The 17,561-nt window shown below is 49.1% G+C and overlaps 2 protein-coding genes across 5 annotated transcripts in view; both read left to right on the top strand.

The window, feature by feature from the left end:
* Positions 1-1,732: 1,732 nt before the first annotated feature.
* C2H2orf72 (chromosome 2 C2orf72 homolog) lies at positions 1,733-11,447 on the top strand. Of its 4 annotated transcripts, none has more exons than XM_027516036.1 (4): positions 1,733-2,475; positions 6,086-6,199; positions 8,544-8,579; positions 8,728-8,775. In XM_027516036.1, exons 1-3 carry the CDS (start codon positions 1,872-1,874, stop codon positions 8,546-8,548), a joined length of 723 nt encoding a protein of 240 aa, XP_027371837.1. In that variant the 5' UTR covers positions 1,733-1,871; the 3' UTR covers positions 8,549-8,579; positions 8,728-8,775. The 4 variants fall into 4 exon arrangements, with proteins under 4 accessions (XP_027371837.1, XP_027371846.1, XP_027371822.1 ...); XM_027516045.1 differs by having other exon boundaries at positions 1,744-2,475; positions 6,089-6,199; positions 8,728-11,447; XM_027516021.1 differs by lacking the exon at positions 8,544-8,579 and having other exon boundaries at positions 1,776-2,475; positions 8,728-11,447.
* Positions 11,448-17,080: 5,633 nt separating this feature from the next.
* PSMD1 (proteasome 26S subunit, non-ATPase 1) overlaps positions 17,081-17,561 on the top strand; it is an 84,374-nt gene continuing 83,893 nt past the window's right edge. Inside the window, exon 1 of the mRNA XM_027516058.1 lies at positions 17,081-17,132. Within this exon, the coding sequence (XP_027371859.1) occupies positions 17,096-17,132 (37 nt within the window). The 5' untranslated portion in view covers positions 17,081-17,095. The remainder of the gene's footprint in view (positions 17,133-17,561) is intronic.

The raw sequence follows: 17,561 nt of genomic DNA on the forward strand, positions 1-17,561 counted from the left end.
TGTCTTCCCAGCACTGGGCACAGTGCATGGTAGAGATGCTTGATAAATCCAAACTGTTGACTGAATCACTGAGCTGGTGCTGGAGCACAACCTGATTCCAGCGCGGGGATTCCTGCTCCATATCTTGTGCTTTTCCCACCAAAGTCCCTGGATCTCCTGGGCAAAAATGGTGTAGAGAAGCAAGAGCTCATATTAACTAAGACCCCAACAATGATATTGGGTCCTTCCCGAAACACTGGCTGAAATCACTGCTGGATGATCAGACGTAGGGCAGGGCTCCTCTGTCCATGGAATCCTCATGGCTTGAGCTCAAGAAAGCTTTGTTTTAATTGAATAGACACACAAACTCTCCAGGAAGAGGTGTTTCAACATAACTACAGGGGGCAGGAAACAGGGTAACTACAAGAGCAGTTTGGGGGTTATATGGTGGAGGAGAGAATGGAATACTAACGTGTTCTTGGCTTAAAAGGGTCTTTGGTCTATACTGTCTCATAGAGGGCAGGTAAAGAGCCTTGACCAGCGCTGCCCAATGCCCTAGCCACTCATTTCGTGTGGCTATTTACACTTAATTAAAATGAAATAAAATCTAAAATTCAGTTTCTCAATAGTACTAGCCAGGGCTACTGATTTCCAGTGCTCCATAATAGCCACATATGGCTAGTAGCTATTGCACTGGACAGCTGTTGTTTAGTTGCTTAGCACTGTCCGACACTTCTGCAACACCATGGACTGGAGCCCACCAGGCTCCTCTCTCTACAAGATTGACCAGGCAAGAATACTGGAGTGGGTTGCCATTTCCTCCTCCAGGGGATCTTCCCAACCCAGGGATCGAACCTGCATCTCCGGCATTGCGGGCAGATTCTTTACCGCCGAACCACTTCGGAAGCCATCACTGGACAGTACAGGTAATATATAAAACACTTTCATCATCACAGAATGTTCTGTTGGACAAAGCTGACTTAGACCCTCAGAATGAAAGGGAATTTATTCCTATTGCTGACCTGGCCTACTGACATTCTCTTGTCTTCCAGCCCATCCCCACGTCCCCAACACACACATAGATCAAAACAGCATCCCATCCCCCCAGACTTCCTGCTCCACAGGGAGCAACACTATCTGCCTTTACTTCCAGGGCCCTGCAGGTCATAGGATTTACTGAAACGATGAGCCCTCAATACGTTTTTGTTCAAGGCTGAAGGCCCCCAAAGTGAGTCAAGGACCGAAATAAAGGAAGAGACTCCTGCTTCCCTTCTTTTCTCACCTCTGGTGCCCACACACACACACACCCTCCCCAAATTCCAAAGCGGCAGTCAGGGACAGTCCCACCTCCAAAACTTCTGTCCCCACACCACGAGAATGCCTCAGAAATATCTGCTCCAGGTCTCAGACCAGTCTTGCTTGTGAAGGTACATTTGTTCACATGATAATTTTCTGTCTTACCCCACCTTCGACTCCTGTGCACTTAGCACAAGTGTGAGCTGCTCAGCCGTGTCTGACTCTTTGTGACCCCGTGGACTGTAGCCCACCAGGCTCCTCTGTCCGTGGAATTCTCCAGGCAAGAATCCTGGAGAGGGTGGCCGTTCCCTTCTCCAGTGCACCTAGTAGGTGTTCAGTAAATGTTGAATGAACCGCTCAGTTTCCCCTTGTCTGCCACCCGGGGGACCTCGGGAGGCGCCACCCTTAGAGAGCTGGTGGGGAGAAAGCCCCCGCCCAGTTCCCGGCTGAAGCTGGGCAATCCGGCCCGAGGGCCGGGGGTCGGGCAAGGCGCAGCCCTGGAGGCGTGTCCTCCCGGGCCGGGCGCTGCCGCCCCGAGAGGCGGGCAGTTGGCCCGGCAGGGCCGCAGCGGCCGCAGAGGTCGGGCGGCCGCGAGCATGGAGAGGGAGCTGGAGGCGCTGGCCGCCCGGCCCGAGAGCCCGGGCGAGCCGCCCTTCCAGGCGCTGGTGGAGGCGGCGGGCGGCCGCGGGCAGGTGCTGCTGGTGGGCGAGCTATGGGAGCGCGAGCAGAGTCGCGCGCTGCTGTGGGACTTCGCCCGAGCGATGTTCCCGCCCCAACAAGCCGCCAGCAAGCCGGGCGGCGGGGCCGCCGAGGGCGCGGGGCCCGGGGCGCCGAGGGCGCCGAAAAGGCACGCGACCGGGGCGCGCGCCATCCGCTCGCCGCTCGTCTTCGTGCTGTGCCGCGCGTCGTCGCTGGCCGCCCGGGGGCCGCGGCGCCACCTGCGGGAGATGCTGCGGGATGTGCGAGGCCGGCGGCGGGCCGGCGCGGCGCTTGTCGGGGTGCTGGTGGCCGAGGCGGAGCCGGAGGACGCGGTGGCCCCGGAGCTGCGGCTGCTGGAGGCGCTGCTGCGCACTGTGTTCGGCCGCCAGGCGGGAGGCCCAGTGCAGGCGGCAGCCTACCGCCCTGGCCAGCCGGGTTCCAGCCTGGCGGTTCAGGCTGCCGCCTGCAGGGCCCTGCAAGCCGCCGGGCCCTGGCAGCCAGGTGAGGGGGGCGCGAGGCCCGCGGGGCATGGGCGGGCGGCAGCTGGACATCGCACTGGGTGGGAGCTCTTTAGGACAGCGCCCCCCGCCCCCGCCTATTGGTACCCGAGGTAAACTGAGGCCGGGAGAGAGGCGGTGCCTAGCCCTAGACCTCCCAACGAGGGCGGAGCGGGCCCTGGGCAAGGGGCCGAGTCTGTGCCAGGCGGACCCTGAGTGTATGCGAAATACAGGGGCTTAGGAAAGCCAAGCAGAAGGCAGGGGAGGTTGGTAGAGAGAGGGCTGGACGGCGCTGGACAAAGATCTAGAAGTTTCTGGGAGGAGAAGGAGGGCGAGGAGACGGGAAAGCCTTGCGAAACGCCAGTTTAAAGGTGGGAGGAGCACAGGACTGGGACTAGGGTGTTTCTGGTGCTGGGAGCTTCTAGGACGCGCGCTGCTAGGGATGCGGAATGCGCTACGGATGCGATGGTGAAGCGCCGTGGGGTCAAAGGAACAAGGCAAGGAATAAATGCGGGGCACTTGGAAGTTGGGGGAAAAGGATGTAAGGGACTGAGGCACAGGCCTTCCCAGTCCTTCTTGACTGCCCACCGCAGTATCTGTCTCTCTTCCTCCTAAGGAGAGGGGAGGGGAGTGGGGGTCTTTTCCCAGCCCCGGTGACTGCTGCCATCAGCGAAAGGGTGAGAATCTCCTCCATTCTGGTACACGAGGTCTTACAGAAGCTTTCCAGGGCCCCGAGATTAAAATACGGACGCTAAGTACAACTGGACCTGGCAAAGCTAGGAAGTGCCAGAGCGATCTTTGCACTTCTAGCATCCTTCGCCTACTCCTCTCTCCAGCATCTGCCACCCCCAAGCCTTCCAGCCTCTACCAACCCTTCTTGCTACAGTTTCTTAAGATAGAGGCTGTATTCTGCCTCCCTGGGCATTCGTGTGTTAACCCAGCAACTGGGTGATGCCAGACTTAACAGGGGTGGGGATGGGTCTCCTTTTCCAGCAGGAAACCTGGTACCCCTGATGTCACAGGCTTCCCTGCCAACTTGGCCAGCCTAGGTGAAGACCATCCCTTTCAGCTGTAGAGCCTGTCCTAACCTCTCCCACCCCTTCCCACATCTGTTCTGTTGAGTCTGTGAGAAAGCCAGCTAAATTTGAAACACAGTGTCTAGCATCCAGAAAGACATAAGAATATCCCGAGGTGGATTGTCATTCAGATTGTTGCTGCCAGCACCTTTGCTGACCTGGCCCCATGGGGAAAATGTTCTGTTCCTTAGTGAGTTTGTGCCTAGAAAATTATCTGAGCCCTTAGTTTCTTAGCTATCTACTATTCCCAGGGAACAACTTTTTAATTCCCCAGAGCCAAGCTTGCTCTGGCCTCTACTTTTTTTTTTAACATTGCAATTGCATGAAAAGCGTTTTCTTCCATCCTCCTTTTCCTCTCACCATTCAGAAGTGGACTTCTCCTCCAGAAAGCCTTCCCTGACCCACTCCCCTTCACAAATCAAACCCCAGGACCCGCTTCTGCTCTCCAAGCTCTTACCATGGTGGTTTCGTCACTTTCCCGTGTGAATCACCACTGTATTCCCATTTCCCGACACCCTGCTCAGCACACAGAATCCTTGCCTCCTTTTAAACAGGAACACTTAAAATCTTTTAAAAGTTTGTGAGGGAATCATTCTCTATTGGATTAAAGTCAATTATACTTTCATCAAAAAGTATTGAACATGAAACCTTTCATTAATGACTGAAGGTCATGGGTGTAATTATAACTCATTGTCCAGAAATTCCTTTCAGGTTTTTGTGGTAGGCTATGCCGTGGATTCATGCTGCTAAGGTTTTGCTAGTGATAGCAAAGTTTTCCAGTCTCTTCCCTCACTGTCTGGTGGCTATTCTTAGACTTTTAGGCTACCTGCCTCTTGCTAGTGGTTGTTTACTCGGTGTATGCTTAATACAGCTGTCTTTTGGTTGCAAAACTAAGGACCCACTCTTATTAAATTGGGTACAAATTAAGAGTAAATGGGCCCCACATAAAGAATCATAAATAAGGATTTTCTGTGTTTTGGCTCTCTGGAGTCCTTTTTTAAAACTTTGTTCCAGTTGACCTGATTGCAGATGGCTAGGGATCCCCAGATAACTGAGGTGATACTATAATAAGGAAACTCGAATCAACATGTAATTATTTTGTGTATGATTATCAAAAATGATTAATTCTATTCCTATTAAGAAATAGTTTGATGGCTTTTTCAAGAATAGTTGAATGGCCATCATTAAAAAATACAAATAATAAATGTTGAAGAGGGTTTGAAGAAATGGGAACCGCTCGCTACACGGTTCGTAGGAATGTAAAGTGGAGCAGCCACGATGGAAAACAGCATGGAGGTTCCTCAAAAAACTAAAAATAGAGTCTCCACGCGATCCGGCAGTCCCACTCCTGGTCATATATCCAAGGGAAGCCATAATTCAAAAAGGTACACCACCCCTACGTTCACAGCAGCACTGTTTACAATAGCCAAATGTGGGAACAACCTGAGTGTCCATTGACAGATGGAGAGACAAAGAAGATGAGATACATACACAATGAAATGTTACTCAGCGTAACAAAGAATAAAATAATGACATTTATATATATATATATAATGAAATATTACTCAGCCATAACAAAGAATGAAATAATGCCATTATATATATACAATGAAATATGACTCAGCCATAACAAAGTATGAAATAATGTCATTATATATATAATGAAATATTACTCAGCCATAACAAAGTATGAAATAATGTCATTTTATATATATATATAATGAAATATTACTCAGCCATAAAGAAGAATGAAATAATGTCATTCTCAGCAACATGGATAGACTTAGAGATTATCTTACTGAGCGAATGAAGAAAGTCAGAAATATCATATGATATCACTTATATGTGGAATTTAAAATATGACACAAAAGAGCATATCTATGAAACAAACAGACTCACAGACATAGAGAGCAGACTTCTGTTTGCCAAGGAGGAAGGGTCATGCAGAAGGAAAGGATTGAGAGCTTGGGGTTAAAATTATTATGTATAGGAGGGACACACAGCAAAGTCCTACTGTATAGCACTGGGAGCTATATTCAATATCCTTTGATAAACAGAAATGGAAAAGAATATATTTTTTAAATGTATAACTGAGTCACTTTGTGGCACAGCATAAATTAGCACAACATTGTAAATCAACTATACTTCAATAAAATTTTAAAAACTTGTTTGAACTAAAAAATCGAGGGAGGAGGTTTATGGGTCCTTGAATTTTTTCTTTTGTGCTATATAATTATAATTAACTTCACATCGTTTTGGTTACTGTTGTTTCTCCAATATGGTACCTACATAGGGTTTCTGTGAAAATGAAATGAAGTAATATCAATATATATAAAAACAACTGGGTTTTTAAAGTTAAGTTTGAAAACCCTACCCCCTTTTGCAAATTAGAATCTTTTTTTTTCTTTTCTTTTTTTTTTTAGTTAGTTGAAACTAGGGCAGTTGACAGCTGAAACTTTGGTTGCTGAACTGAAAATTCTCTCAGTTGCATCAGGAATCATCTGACCCATGGCCTCTGAGACTTTGTGTTCTTTCTAGCAGAAGGAGCCTGGGAGAGACCAGGCCTTCCAGCACTGCTGGCGTGCTTTTCCTGGGGTCCCTGGAGCCGGGGGAAGAACCCAGATACCAGCTCCCGCAGTGGTCCAGCTCAGGGTGAGTGTGTCGCCTTCTTGGACTCCTGGACCCTGAGGCGGGGGCGGGGGGGGGGGGGGGTGGGGGGGTTGGGGTTACAGTCAGGTGCACACAGGGACAGGAGGGATGGAGTGGACCAACATCCAGGAAGGCGGGGAGTAGCAGGGTGGGGTGGGGTGGGGGCTCTAGCCCCAGAAGTCTCCGCCTAAGGAAGGCCGTGTGGGCGGGGCGTAAGGCAGATGTCAGACTTGCCTGGTGGGGCACCTGGAGCCAAAAGCATTGTTCCCTGCCTTGCCCCACCCCCGCACCCCTGCCCACCCCCCCAAGGATCTTGGGAGGTTCCCCAGAACAAGTGACTTTTGAGCTAAGGGTTGGGGGATTTTCTTAGACGGAAATGGGAAAGCTTTGGAGAGGGAGCACTATGAACCAAGGCTTGACAGCATGATGTCAAGCTCAGAAAAGGGACCCCTGCCCAGAGGGCCGGGGTGTGAGACGCATAAGAGGACTGGTGAGGGCCAAGGCTGAAGAAGAGAGTCAGAACCAAATCAGGGCCCTGGGCCCAGGTCTCTCAGGAATAGGGAGCCACTGGCGACTTCTGAGCAAAGGTGTGCAGATTAGGATGTTAAAGAGGGGGCTGGACTGCAGGAGCAGGGAGAGACCAGAGGCAGAGCCCAGCTAAGAGGGAACTGCACCCTGCTGGGGCGCTGGGGTCCCTGCCTCCGCAGGCTGTCACCCCAAGAGGCCCTGAAATTGCCTCCTCTCCCAGGCTCTCTCACTCATGGCGGCTGCTCCTTCCATCAGCAAGAGAATCTCCAGCCTCGTGTAACATAATGTAATTACACGAGGGACAACCCGTCACCTTTGGCACAAACCGAAATCAGTGGCCTGACTATCTCATCATATTCACAGGTCCCACCCGCACACAAAGGAGGGGATTATGCAGCATAAGTGCCCCAAGGAGTGGGAAACTTGTTGTCTCAGAATTCTGCCCACACAATCGAAAGCTTAAAAAATACAAAAGGAGAAGCACAAATATTAAAAATCATTCGTTTAATTCCCTCACTCAAAGGTAACCATAATTTGGATAGACTACTCTGTCTCCCTAGCTACCTATTTATAGCACCTTGTACTATTTACATTTTAATAAATTCACTTCTATATAATAGATAAATCATCTGCAAAATGCATCACATATTTAAAATATTTAATTACAAAAATGTTGACTTCAATCTCTGCATCATCATTTTGGATGTATCTGGAAACGAAAGGGAAAGAAAGTGAAGGAATCATAAACAACTTTATGTATATCTTGGATCACTTCCCTCCGTAGCATAGAACAGATTGTTTAGTCTCATGTAGAAGTGAATACATTAAGATGCAAATTGCATGTACAGACCATATGTATACGTTTATAATGCAGATCATAAATAGTAGATTATACATACATACATATACTGTTTTAGAGTCTGCTTTCTTCATCAATAGCATAGTGTGACTGTGCAGTATTCCACAGCAACAATTACACGTCAGCATCTCTCATCTCCTTTTTTCTTTGAGATAATCGTAGATTCACACACAGTTGGAAGAGACCATGTAAAGAGTTTCTATGTACATCTTGCCCAGTTTCCCCCCATGGTAACTTCTAGCAAAACTATAGGATAATATCGACAACCTGGATATGGACACTGAAACAATCCACAGGCCTTATTCATACACAAATGCAAGTAGAATTAGATATCCCTAATTCTACTTGCGTTTGTGCATGTGTTTAGTCTTAGGGAATTTGATACATCATTTTTAATGCCTGAATCCCATCATATGACTGAGTAAGCGATAGTTTACTCAGCCAATCCCTTTGTCAGACCTCATATCAATTAGGGTGCTCTCAGCTCCGGGTGAAGAAACCATGATGCAAACCAGTATCAACAGCCAAGGAATTCATTATTTCACCTAAAAGACAGTCTAGAGATGGAATCAGCTTCAGGGCTCATTGATTCAGGGGCCCAGTGACCCCATCAAGGACTCAGGCTCTTTCCTTCTCTCTGCCGGGCTGTCCGTGCCGTTTCATCGGTAGGCTGGTAGCAAGATGGCTGGAGCAGTTCCACTGCTGCTGGTGCTATGCTGCTGCTATATCGCTTTAGTCGTGTCCGACTCTTTGCAACCCCATGGACTGTAACCTGCCAGGCTCCTCTCTCTTTGGGATTCTCCAGGCTAGAATACTGGAATGGGTTGCCGTGCCCTCCTCCAGGGGATCTTCCTGACCTAGGGATTGAGCTCAGTCTCCTGTCTCCTGCCCTGCAGGCAGATTCTTGACCGCTGAGCCACCACCACTGGGAATTCTAATTATTCCTAATTATTTCCTTAGGATAAAATCCTAGAAGTGGAATTGCTGGGTCAAAGGGTATGTACCTTTTTAAGGTTTTCGCTATGCATTTTGTTGGGTTTTTAAAGTAGATAGTTACTGGGGCCGACTTCTTTGCTTTCATTCCCAGCGTACCCACTCAGAAACTTTGTCCTCTGACTGGGTGATTCCTTCTCTTATGTTCCAGGTGACCTCCGGGACTCTGAGGAGGAGCTGGTACTGACGGCTGTATATCCCAATGGAGATTGCGAGGATCCCGGAGAGGGGTCAGAACCCTGTGACAGAATTGCCTCTGCTCCCACTGAGCCCGCCGGAGACTTGAGATGAAGGCTGGACCCCTGGCTGCCCCAGCTCTAACCTGCAGACTTGGAGCTGGCTCTTCTCACTGAGTTCCCCCTGCCTCCATGTTGACCTTGGGATGATGGTAACTACAAGGTCCCACCTGCCGGGGGCTGTTGCATTGACATGTTACCAGCCAGGCAGTGAGTCTTACGAAGCGAAGTAGGGCCTAGGAAAATGTATCCTCTGGGAACCTGCACCCCACCTTGCATCTGCTCATTCTCTGGTCACAGTGGGGTTATTATTTCTCTTTGTGCCTCGGTTTCTCTATGCCATTGAAACAGACAGCTATGGGCTTTGAGGTCCTGTGGTGCTGTGGCATCCTGTCGTTGTTTGCATGAGCATCCATCATTTCAAGAGCAGCTGGACCAGAAATCATCAGATCTGAGAGAGGAGCCCTGGACCTGTCACTCAACCTTTGGGGCTTCTAGTTTTCAAACACGTAGGAGTGCTACCAGCCCAGTGGCTCTCAACCAGGGGCCAGGCTACTGCTCCAGGCAGCATTGGAAACTGTGTTGTGTGTGTGTATTGGGAGAGTCACTGTGACTGTGGGGCACCCCTGGAATTTAGTGGGCACCTCATAATGTACAGGACAATCGCCAATGGTGCAAAATTGTTCCATTAAAAAATGCCAGTTGTGGCAACTTTGAGAAACGATGGGTGAGACTGTCTCCTCCCAGTCAAATTCTAGGAAGAGTCCCCAGAGCAGAGAGAATTGGATTTCCTGGGGCTTTGGCTCCCAGAGCAAGCCAGAATAAAGATGCACTGCCATCCTGAGGGCCTCTGGGGCCAGAGCGAAGATGGCCCATGATGCAGCCCCAGAGTATAAGTAGTTTTGCGCATCTTTATTCTCCACGTTGACATTGACTTTCTGTGCCAAGTTCTTTGAGAATAAAGATGCTGGGAACTGACCATGTCACCAAACAGAAGGAAAGTTAGGGGTAGGAATTACAAGAGCATAGGATTTGTTTTGGATCTCAGATCTGGTCCTAACACAAGATCAAAGCTGATGAAGCCCAGAGGTACCAAGTTCCAGAATCCTTTTTGCTCTGCTTATGAGTCCATCGGAGTCAATGATGTTCCTTTAAAAGTCAGGAAGACCATCTGTGTTTACTCAGAGAGAAAACTCTGTATTACCTCCCTTGTCCTTCTCACCTGCCCCTGGAGAAATCCAGTCTTTAGAATGGCAAGGAGAGCTCTGATTTTCCCAAGTAGAAAGCACTATCTGTGGGAAGCAGCTAAATGCATTCATCCATGCATGATTCACTCAGCAGACATGCAGCTGTGACTGCTATTTGCCCAGCACTCTACAAGATGCTACATAACTTGTGTTAGTTATTTCAGCTCTTGCTATGATGGCAACCAAACATGGAATGGGAAACCTTCTGCTGCCCAGGAGCTCTTTGATGTTAAGGAGGAGCGCTTTCTGCTCCAGGCCTCCTGTTTATTCTAACAGGGAGCCTAATCCATATTCGACTTCCCAGGTGACACTAGCGGTAAAGACTCTGCCTGCCAATGCAGAAGAGGCAGGTGCTATCCCTGGGTCAGGAAGATGCCCTGGAGGAGGACACGGCAACCCACTCCAGTATTCTTGCCTGGAAAAAGTCCATGAACAGAGGAGGCTGGCAGGGTACAGCCAGAGGGTCAAAAAGAGTTGGACACGACTGCATGACTGAGCACACACACAGTCCTTATCAATGTGAGGGCAGGTAGGATGACAGGAAGGACTTCCCCATACACAAGGATGGATCAGTGAACTGCTGGTTTTGTTTTAAAACAAGGGGCCCCATTCCTTCAACCGTGGCCACCTCCTGGGAAGAGAGGAAGCGGGAGAGCAGCCCATGTCCCCCTGTCACCCACGTCCTCCAGCCAGGCAAGCTGTTTGCCTGCACCGCCACTGCAAGCTGGATCCAGAGTTGCAGGCAGACCAATTTCTGCATCAGTATTATCTCGACTGAAGGCTAGGACTGCAGAGGGCTCTGCGGTATTTAGTGGGGCCCAGAATGGTGTGTCTCAGTTAATCCAGAGGGAGTTCAGACCAGTGCAGTCAGCAGAGATGCTGAGACTGCGGCCACTGTTATTGGTGCACTTGTGCAACAACAGGAGTGGCTGGTTCCAGTGCTGGTATTGGAACAGTCTTCGGCAGCCTCATCATTGATTATGCCAGAAACCCTTTTCTGAAGCAGCAACTATTCTCATATGCTATCCTGGAATTTTTTTTTTTTTTTTTTTTGCCAAACCACATGGCATGTGGGATCTTAGTTTCCAGACCAGGGATCGAACCCACATCCCCTGCACTTCAAGGCGGAGACTTTACCACTGGACTGCCAGGGAAGTCCCTGATGATTGCTTTCTTGAATTTTGTTTGCCATGTAACAGAAATTACTGCTTGAAATGTTGGCATTCATATTAAGTATGGATGTAATTCTGTGTATCTTACTGTGACTCTGAAAACTGTAGCACTGGTGTCAGGGAAATGTACATTATTTCCAAAGTCATTTCGTTAACGATAAAAACTTTAAAAAATAAAAAGGAATTAAATAAAATGGGAAGGCTGGTAATTTTGAAGCTGCTACATATTTCTATTTCTCTGTTAACCTCTTTGTAATAATTTGATTGAAGTTTTTTTAATCTAGTGGGGGAGGTGGGAGCTTTATTTAAGTTGGGAAATTGTCTAAGGCAGAAGTCACACGACAGCAGCCTCTGCTGTGTTTAAAAATCTTTTGTAGGGATTTCCCTGGCAGTCTAGTGGTTAAGAATCCACCTTCTAATGTAGGGGATGTGGGTTCAATCCAAAGTAAGATGGCAGCTGAGCCCACGCACTGCAAAAAAGAGTCTGCCACTACTGAGACCCGCAAGTGAGTCTGCAAGCCTCTGGTGTGAAGGGTGGTTTGGTGATGTTCAGTCACTTCAGTCATGTCCGACCCTCTGCAACCCCATGGACCGTAGCCCACCAGGCTCCTCTGTCCATGAGATTTCCCAGGCAAGAATACTGGAGTGGATACCATTCCCTTCTCCAGGAGATCTTCCAGACCCAGGGATCGAACCCAGGTCTCCTCCATCTTCTGCATTGTAGGTGGATTCTTTACCGCTGAGCCACTGGGGAAGCCCAAAGGGTGGTTTACACATGATTTTTTCATTACCTTCAGTATTTGCTGTGAATAGTTGAAGAGAGCAGGTCTTTCTTTACTGAGCTTTGGGTTCTGCCTCCCAAATGTTAAATGGGACTGAGACCCACCTTTGCTTCCTTTGGGCAGGGTCTCCTCCTCTTCCCACCCCACAGTTCCTGCTTGGAAGCCCTGGCCTGCCTTCTCTGCCATCTCGAGAAATTGCTAAGACAGGCCCCATCCTTTCAGGAAGTATGGTTGCTGTCTTCTAGCAGACAGTAGAGTTGGGTACCAGAGGGATGCCCTTGATGGTGAGTCTCTTCGCAAGGTGCAAAGGTTGGGGTGGGCCTGTCTGAGGGGGCAATTAGAACAATGGTACCAGGAGCCATCAGCAAGGGGCCTCCGGTCAGGTCCCAGTGTGGACTCTTGGGGGCTAATCTTTCTAATATGGCCGTGGTTCTGACTTGAATCAAGAATTCCTAATAGCTAATAAAATCAGACCTCATTGCTGTCTAATCAAAAACAAAATGGATCTTCCCCTTTATTCTCATAAAATGTTTCTTGAAGGGACCTTTGAGAGCAGGGCATCAGGGCGAATAGCAGGGCCTCTGGAATCATCTGGTCTGAAAATCCCCCAGTCCTGGGCAGGGTGACATGTCCGCGAACACATTTGTTGGGATTGGAAAACCGGCAGCTGGAAAGTATCAGTAAACATTTAAAAGAGACTGCCTTTTCTTTAAAAGATAGCATTTAACTTGGTACTTATTAGGGTGTGTGTCTGCACACGCGAATGTTTAACAAGCCGAGACAGCCTAACGGAGTCTGAGAGAGCCCTTTATACTATGTGCGTCACGGTTTCCTCTCAAAGCCTTTGTCTACAAGAGGACTCTGCACAGGGGTCCCTTGGTGATCAAACCACAGGCTTAAGGCAAAGTTGCAAAGGGGCCAGGGGCTGAGGCCCCCAAACCTGTGGTCTAAACAAGCCCCTCTCAGCCGGGACAGACCACCTAGGACCCCACGTGCCTGGAGAAGGTTGATGGTGGCCACGTTAACCTGAAAGCCATCCATGCTGTAGCAGATCCCCGCTGCAGGGCTGTTCCTGTGGTCAGGAGGCTGCACTTTGTCCTGTTTGGGAGGCAAACACAGCCCACACAGCGGAGGAAGCCAGTTGTTTAGGAGGAAGCCGCTTATTTTGTATTCGAGGCCTGTATAACCCCCTCGTGACATGGTTTTGTGTGTAAGTGGCTCAAGGATTGGGACAGAAGTGGAAGCTGCCCTGGGCAGCCTGCCACATTATTACATGTGGAAAGTTCAGGGGGAAACAGGGTACAAGGCAGGAGTGACGCCCAGAATCCCACATGTATCCCTGAAGCCTTTGGTCCCTGGGCCGGAACCCTCTGGTTGCCTTCAATCTGGGGCTGCCTAATTGGAGCAGGGGCTTCCCTAGTGGCTCTGTGGTAAAGAATTCGCCTGCATTGCAGGAGACATGGGTTTGATCCCTGGGTTGGGAGGAGCCCCTGGAGAAGGGTGTGGCTACCCACTCCAGTATTCTTGCCTGGAGAATTCCATGGACAGAGGAGCTGGTGGGCTACAGTCATGGGGTGGCAAAGAGTCAGACACGACTGACCTACTAACACATATATACAATATGGAGCAGAGGCAGAGACCAAGCCACGCTGTGGTTCACAGAGATCTTGGAATTCGACTCCGAGGGACCATGGGATATGACTGGCTGGGCGCTGAGGCTGTCGTGGGACCAGGGCTTTGACAAGAGCGTGAATCTTGTCTGGCTTCCTCCCTGAGCTGCCCAGTCCCAGCCAGGCCTCCTGCTGCAAGTGCAGACCAGTGCATTTCCAAGACAGAAATTCAGATTTTAAGTCTTAAATCATGCTTGTGACTGTCCTGCTCTGCATTTATTTGGAGTAATTAGGTGCTGTGCTTAGTCCTTGTGACCAAGCCCTCATAAAGAGTCCCAGTGGCAGAAACCGGGCCTTTGTCTTGTCACAGGAGTTCTTTCTCTTCCTCACTGGTTGACAAGGTCTTCGCAGAGCAGGGTGTGGCCTCAGATCACTACCCCAACACCAGAAGGCCTCCAGCCTGACCACCCTGACCCTCCCCCGTCCGGGGCACTGTGCTCTCCAGAACTCCTAGCTGCCATGGCGGTCACTCCCAGCCCCTTAACCCCAGAGAGAGGTGGGTATTGTGTTCAACTTTTGCCCCTGGTCTGGTCTGGCCCTGCCTGTGCCATCACCAAGGAGCAGCCATGACTATGAAGTAAGGCAAGGGGCCTGGCCCGAATCCAAGGGCAGAGGGACTGCGGCCTTTGGGTGAGTCTAGACCAGCTCGTCTCAGGAGAACCTACAGGCACACCTGTAGCTTTAGCTTTTCTAGTAGCCATATTGTAAAAAAGATCAAAAGAAACAGGGGAAATCATTTTAATAACATTTTATTTAGCTCAGTATGTCCAAAATAGTATCATTCCAACCGCATTTTTAATACATTTTAATGAGACATTTTGCGTCTTTGAAATCCCAGTGAGAATTTTACACTTCAGATAAGTTTTATTCAAAACACTTACTCTATATTTAGATTTTATTAAATTTACAGTTGCAAAAATAGATTTACATCTTCAGATTGTTCCACATACACTTACAAATTGTCCAGTGACTGAACTGGGTGTCCGTTTTTAAATTTCAATGGAAAAAAATTGTAATTTAATTTAAAATCAGTTCCTGGGTTGCACAAGCCACATTTCAAGCGGCCACCTGGGGCTAGTAGCCCTCGGATAGAACAGCCAGAGTGCAGGAGACCTCTCCTGAGGGCACATTGTGACTCCTCCCACCCCTGGCCACTAGCCCAGAGCTGGCTCGTCATCTTAGACCTTTCACTCTCTCAGCCACCCTAGCCCCTACTCCGGACCCTATACCCACCATGCCCTCTCCCTACACCCTTCCCCCACCCCACGAGGGGACAGTGGCTTCCAGCATCAGCTCGTCCATGGCAGACTTCCAGTTTCCCAAGATAGGCATTGCCTTCCTGGTCACTGTCCTTCGAGGAAAGAGACCCTAACATCTTCAATGGCTTCCAGGGTTCTCTCATGCTTTAGTCCATCCAGGCCAATTCCAGCCCCAGCCGGGCATTTCCCTCCAACGGAGCACCTACCCCCTGGAGGCCCAAGTCCCCATCTGCATTTCCCGTTTCTGCTCCATGAATAAGTGCTTTCTGTCAAAAAGCATGTGGCCTGCGGGCTATACATGAAGCAACCAGTAGCCACGTGACCAGTTTTACTGCCCGCTGTCCTCTGCCAAGCCCTTGATGACAGCACCTCCCGGCACGAGCCCGGCTGCCACGTAGGTGGACCCACCCCCTATACAGCAGAACTACTGTGCAACAGGGATCTGATCCCTGGTGTCCTGGAACCGACAGCGGCCCTTTGCACCTTATCACTCGGCAGCTTAGGAAGCAATCCCTGGCAGTCAGTGATTAAAGACACATGGCTGGAAAAGAGGGAGAAAGGAGAAAGGAAGAGAGAGGAAGGGAAAGAGAAAGACAGAGACAGGGACACAGAAAGAGACAGAGAGGCAGAGCCAGGCAAAGGGCACGTGCACAGAGGTCTTCTGAAAATTTGCCTGTGTTTGCTGAGCTCATCACCTCTGTGGAGATCAAGATCACTCCCATGAAAAGTGGGTCTGACATGTACTCCAGTGTTCATCGCAGCACTGTTTACAATAGCCAGGACATGGAAGCAACCTAGATGTCCACTGGCAGACGAATGGATAAGGAAGCTGTGGTACATATACACAATAGAATGTTACTCAGCCATTAAAAAGTATGCATTTGAATCAGTTCTAATGAGGTGGATGAAACTGGAGCCTATTATGCAGAGCAAAGTAAGTCAGAAAGAAAAACACCAATACAGTATATTAACAATATATATGGAATTTAGAAAGATGGTAACAATGACCCTATATGTGAGACAGCAGAAGAGACACAGATGTAAAGAACAGACTTTTGGACTCTGTGGGAGAAGGCGAGGGTGGGATGATTTGAAAGAATAGCACTGAAACATGTATATTACCATATGTGAAATAGACTGTCAGTCCAGGTTCGATGCATGAGACAGGGTGCTCAGGGCTGGTGCACTGGGATGACCCTGAGGGATGGGATGGGAGCGAGGTGGGAGGGGGGTTCAGGATGGGGAACGTATGTACACCCGTGGCTGATTCATGTCAATGTATGGCAAAAACCACCACAATACTGTAAAGTAATTAGCCTCCAATTAAAATAAATAAATTTTTAAAAAAGAAAAGTGGATCTGCCACCCTCACCTCAGCCACCAGCACTTGTCTTTGGCAGCCCCAGGGGGCCACTTGAAAGGTGGCTAGTGCAACCCAGGAACTGATTTTAAATTAAATTAAAATTTTATTTCATTGAAATTTAAAAACCGACACCCAATTCAGTCATCGGACAACGCTTAAGTATATGTGTCTAATACGTCTAAGTAGAGGAGCTATCCCTTGAGTTCTGCCCCTGCCCTTGATTGGAGTGGATGGTGTCCTTTGGTGGTGGTCGTTTTAAATCCCTGGCGGGAGAACTAAGATCCCGCATTCCAGGTGACAAGGCCAAAAATAAATAAGTAGATTCAATTCGCTTAAAATATCTGTTGTAAAAATCAAATACGTAGATTCAATTCGCTTAAAATATCTGTTGTAAAACTCAATTAATCAATAATTTTTTTTTTTTTTTAAAGAAAAAGTCCCAGGGCTTCCACTAGAGGGGGCAGGGCTTCCATCCGTGGTTGGGGAACTACGATCCCGCATGCCAAACGGAGGCCAAAAAAAAAATTTTTTTTCAAAAATCCCCAAATTTTTAAAAAAGTAGCGGGGGGTGGGGAGGTGGAAAGCAATCAAATCCAGTTCTTCACAGGAGGACCGGGCCCTCCGAAGACCCAGGATTTAAATGCCAGAAGGCTTACGGACTGTGCGGGGGCGGATGGGAGGCTGGGGCAGCGGATAGACGGTGCTCGCTTTGGAGAGCTCGCCCCTTCCCATTTTCTCCGCCTTCTGGGAGGCGCTGCAACCACTAGAGGGCGCTGCGCGGGCCACGGAGATGCTCCCGCTACGCTTCGGACTGAATCCTGCTCCAGGTGGGTATGAAAGTGAAAGTGAAAGTCGCTCGGTAGTGTCGGACTCATTGCGACCCCATGGACTATACAGTCCATGGAATTCTCCAGGCCAGAATACTGGAATGTGGGTAGCCTTTCCCTTCTCCAGGGAATCTTCCCAAACCAGGGATCGAACGGGGATCTCCTGCATTGCAGGCGGATTCTTTACCCACTGAGCTTCAGGGAAGCACCAAGGTGGGTATATGTGCAAATAAAAATCAGAATCATGGTTTCCTCCTTTCACTCTTGACAGAGACCCCGGCCCAGCCCATACGAGTGTGAGACAACAACTGACCTCGTTGGGGCTTTGAGATCTTTTGTGTTACCCCTAAATCTGGAGGGAGATTGTTGTTTTATGAACAGAGCACTGGGTAAGAATCCTTTCTGTGGTCTTGCTGTGTCCTTTGAAAA

The sequence above is a fragment of the Bos indicus x Bos taurus genome, chromosome 2, assembly GCF_003369695.1.
Source record: "Bos indicus x Bos taurus breed Angus x Brahman F1 hybrid chromosome 2, Bos_hybrid_MaternalHap_v2.0, whole genome shotgun sequence".
In the NCBI taxonomy this organism is placed as follows: domain Eukaryota; kingdom Metazoa; phylum Chordata; class Mammalia; order Artiodactyla; family Bovidae; genus Bos; species Bos indicus x Bos taurus.

Bases quoted from the DNA above. Each gene is read 5' to 3' on its own strand.
- C2H2orf72 (XM_027516021.1), top strand. From the start codon at position 1,872: ATGGAGAGGGAGCTGGAGGCGCTGGCCGCCCGGCCCGAGAGCCCGGGC. The intron at 2,476-6,085 runs GTGAGGGGGGCG...TGTTCTTTCTAG, and splicing joins CGCCGGGCCCTGGCAGCCAG to CAGAAGGAGCCTGGGAGAGA. The intron at 6,200-8,727 runs GTGAGTGTGTCG...CTTATGTTCCAG, and splicing joins CCGCAGTGGTCCAGCTCAGG to GTGACCTCCGGGACTCTGAG.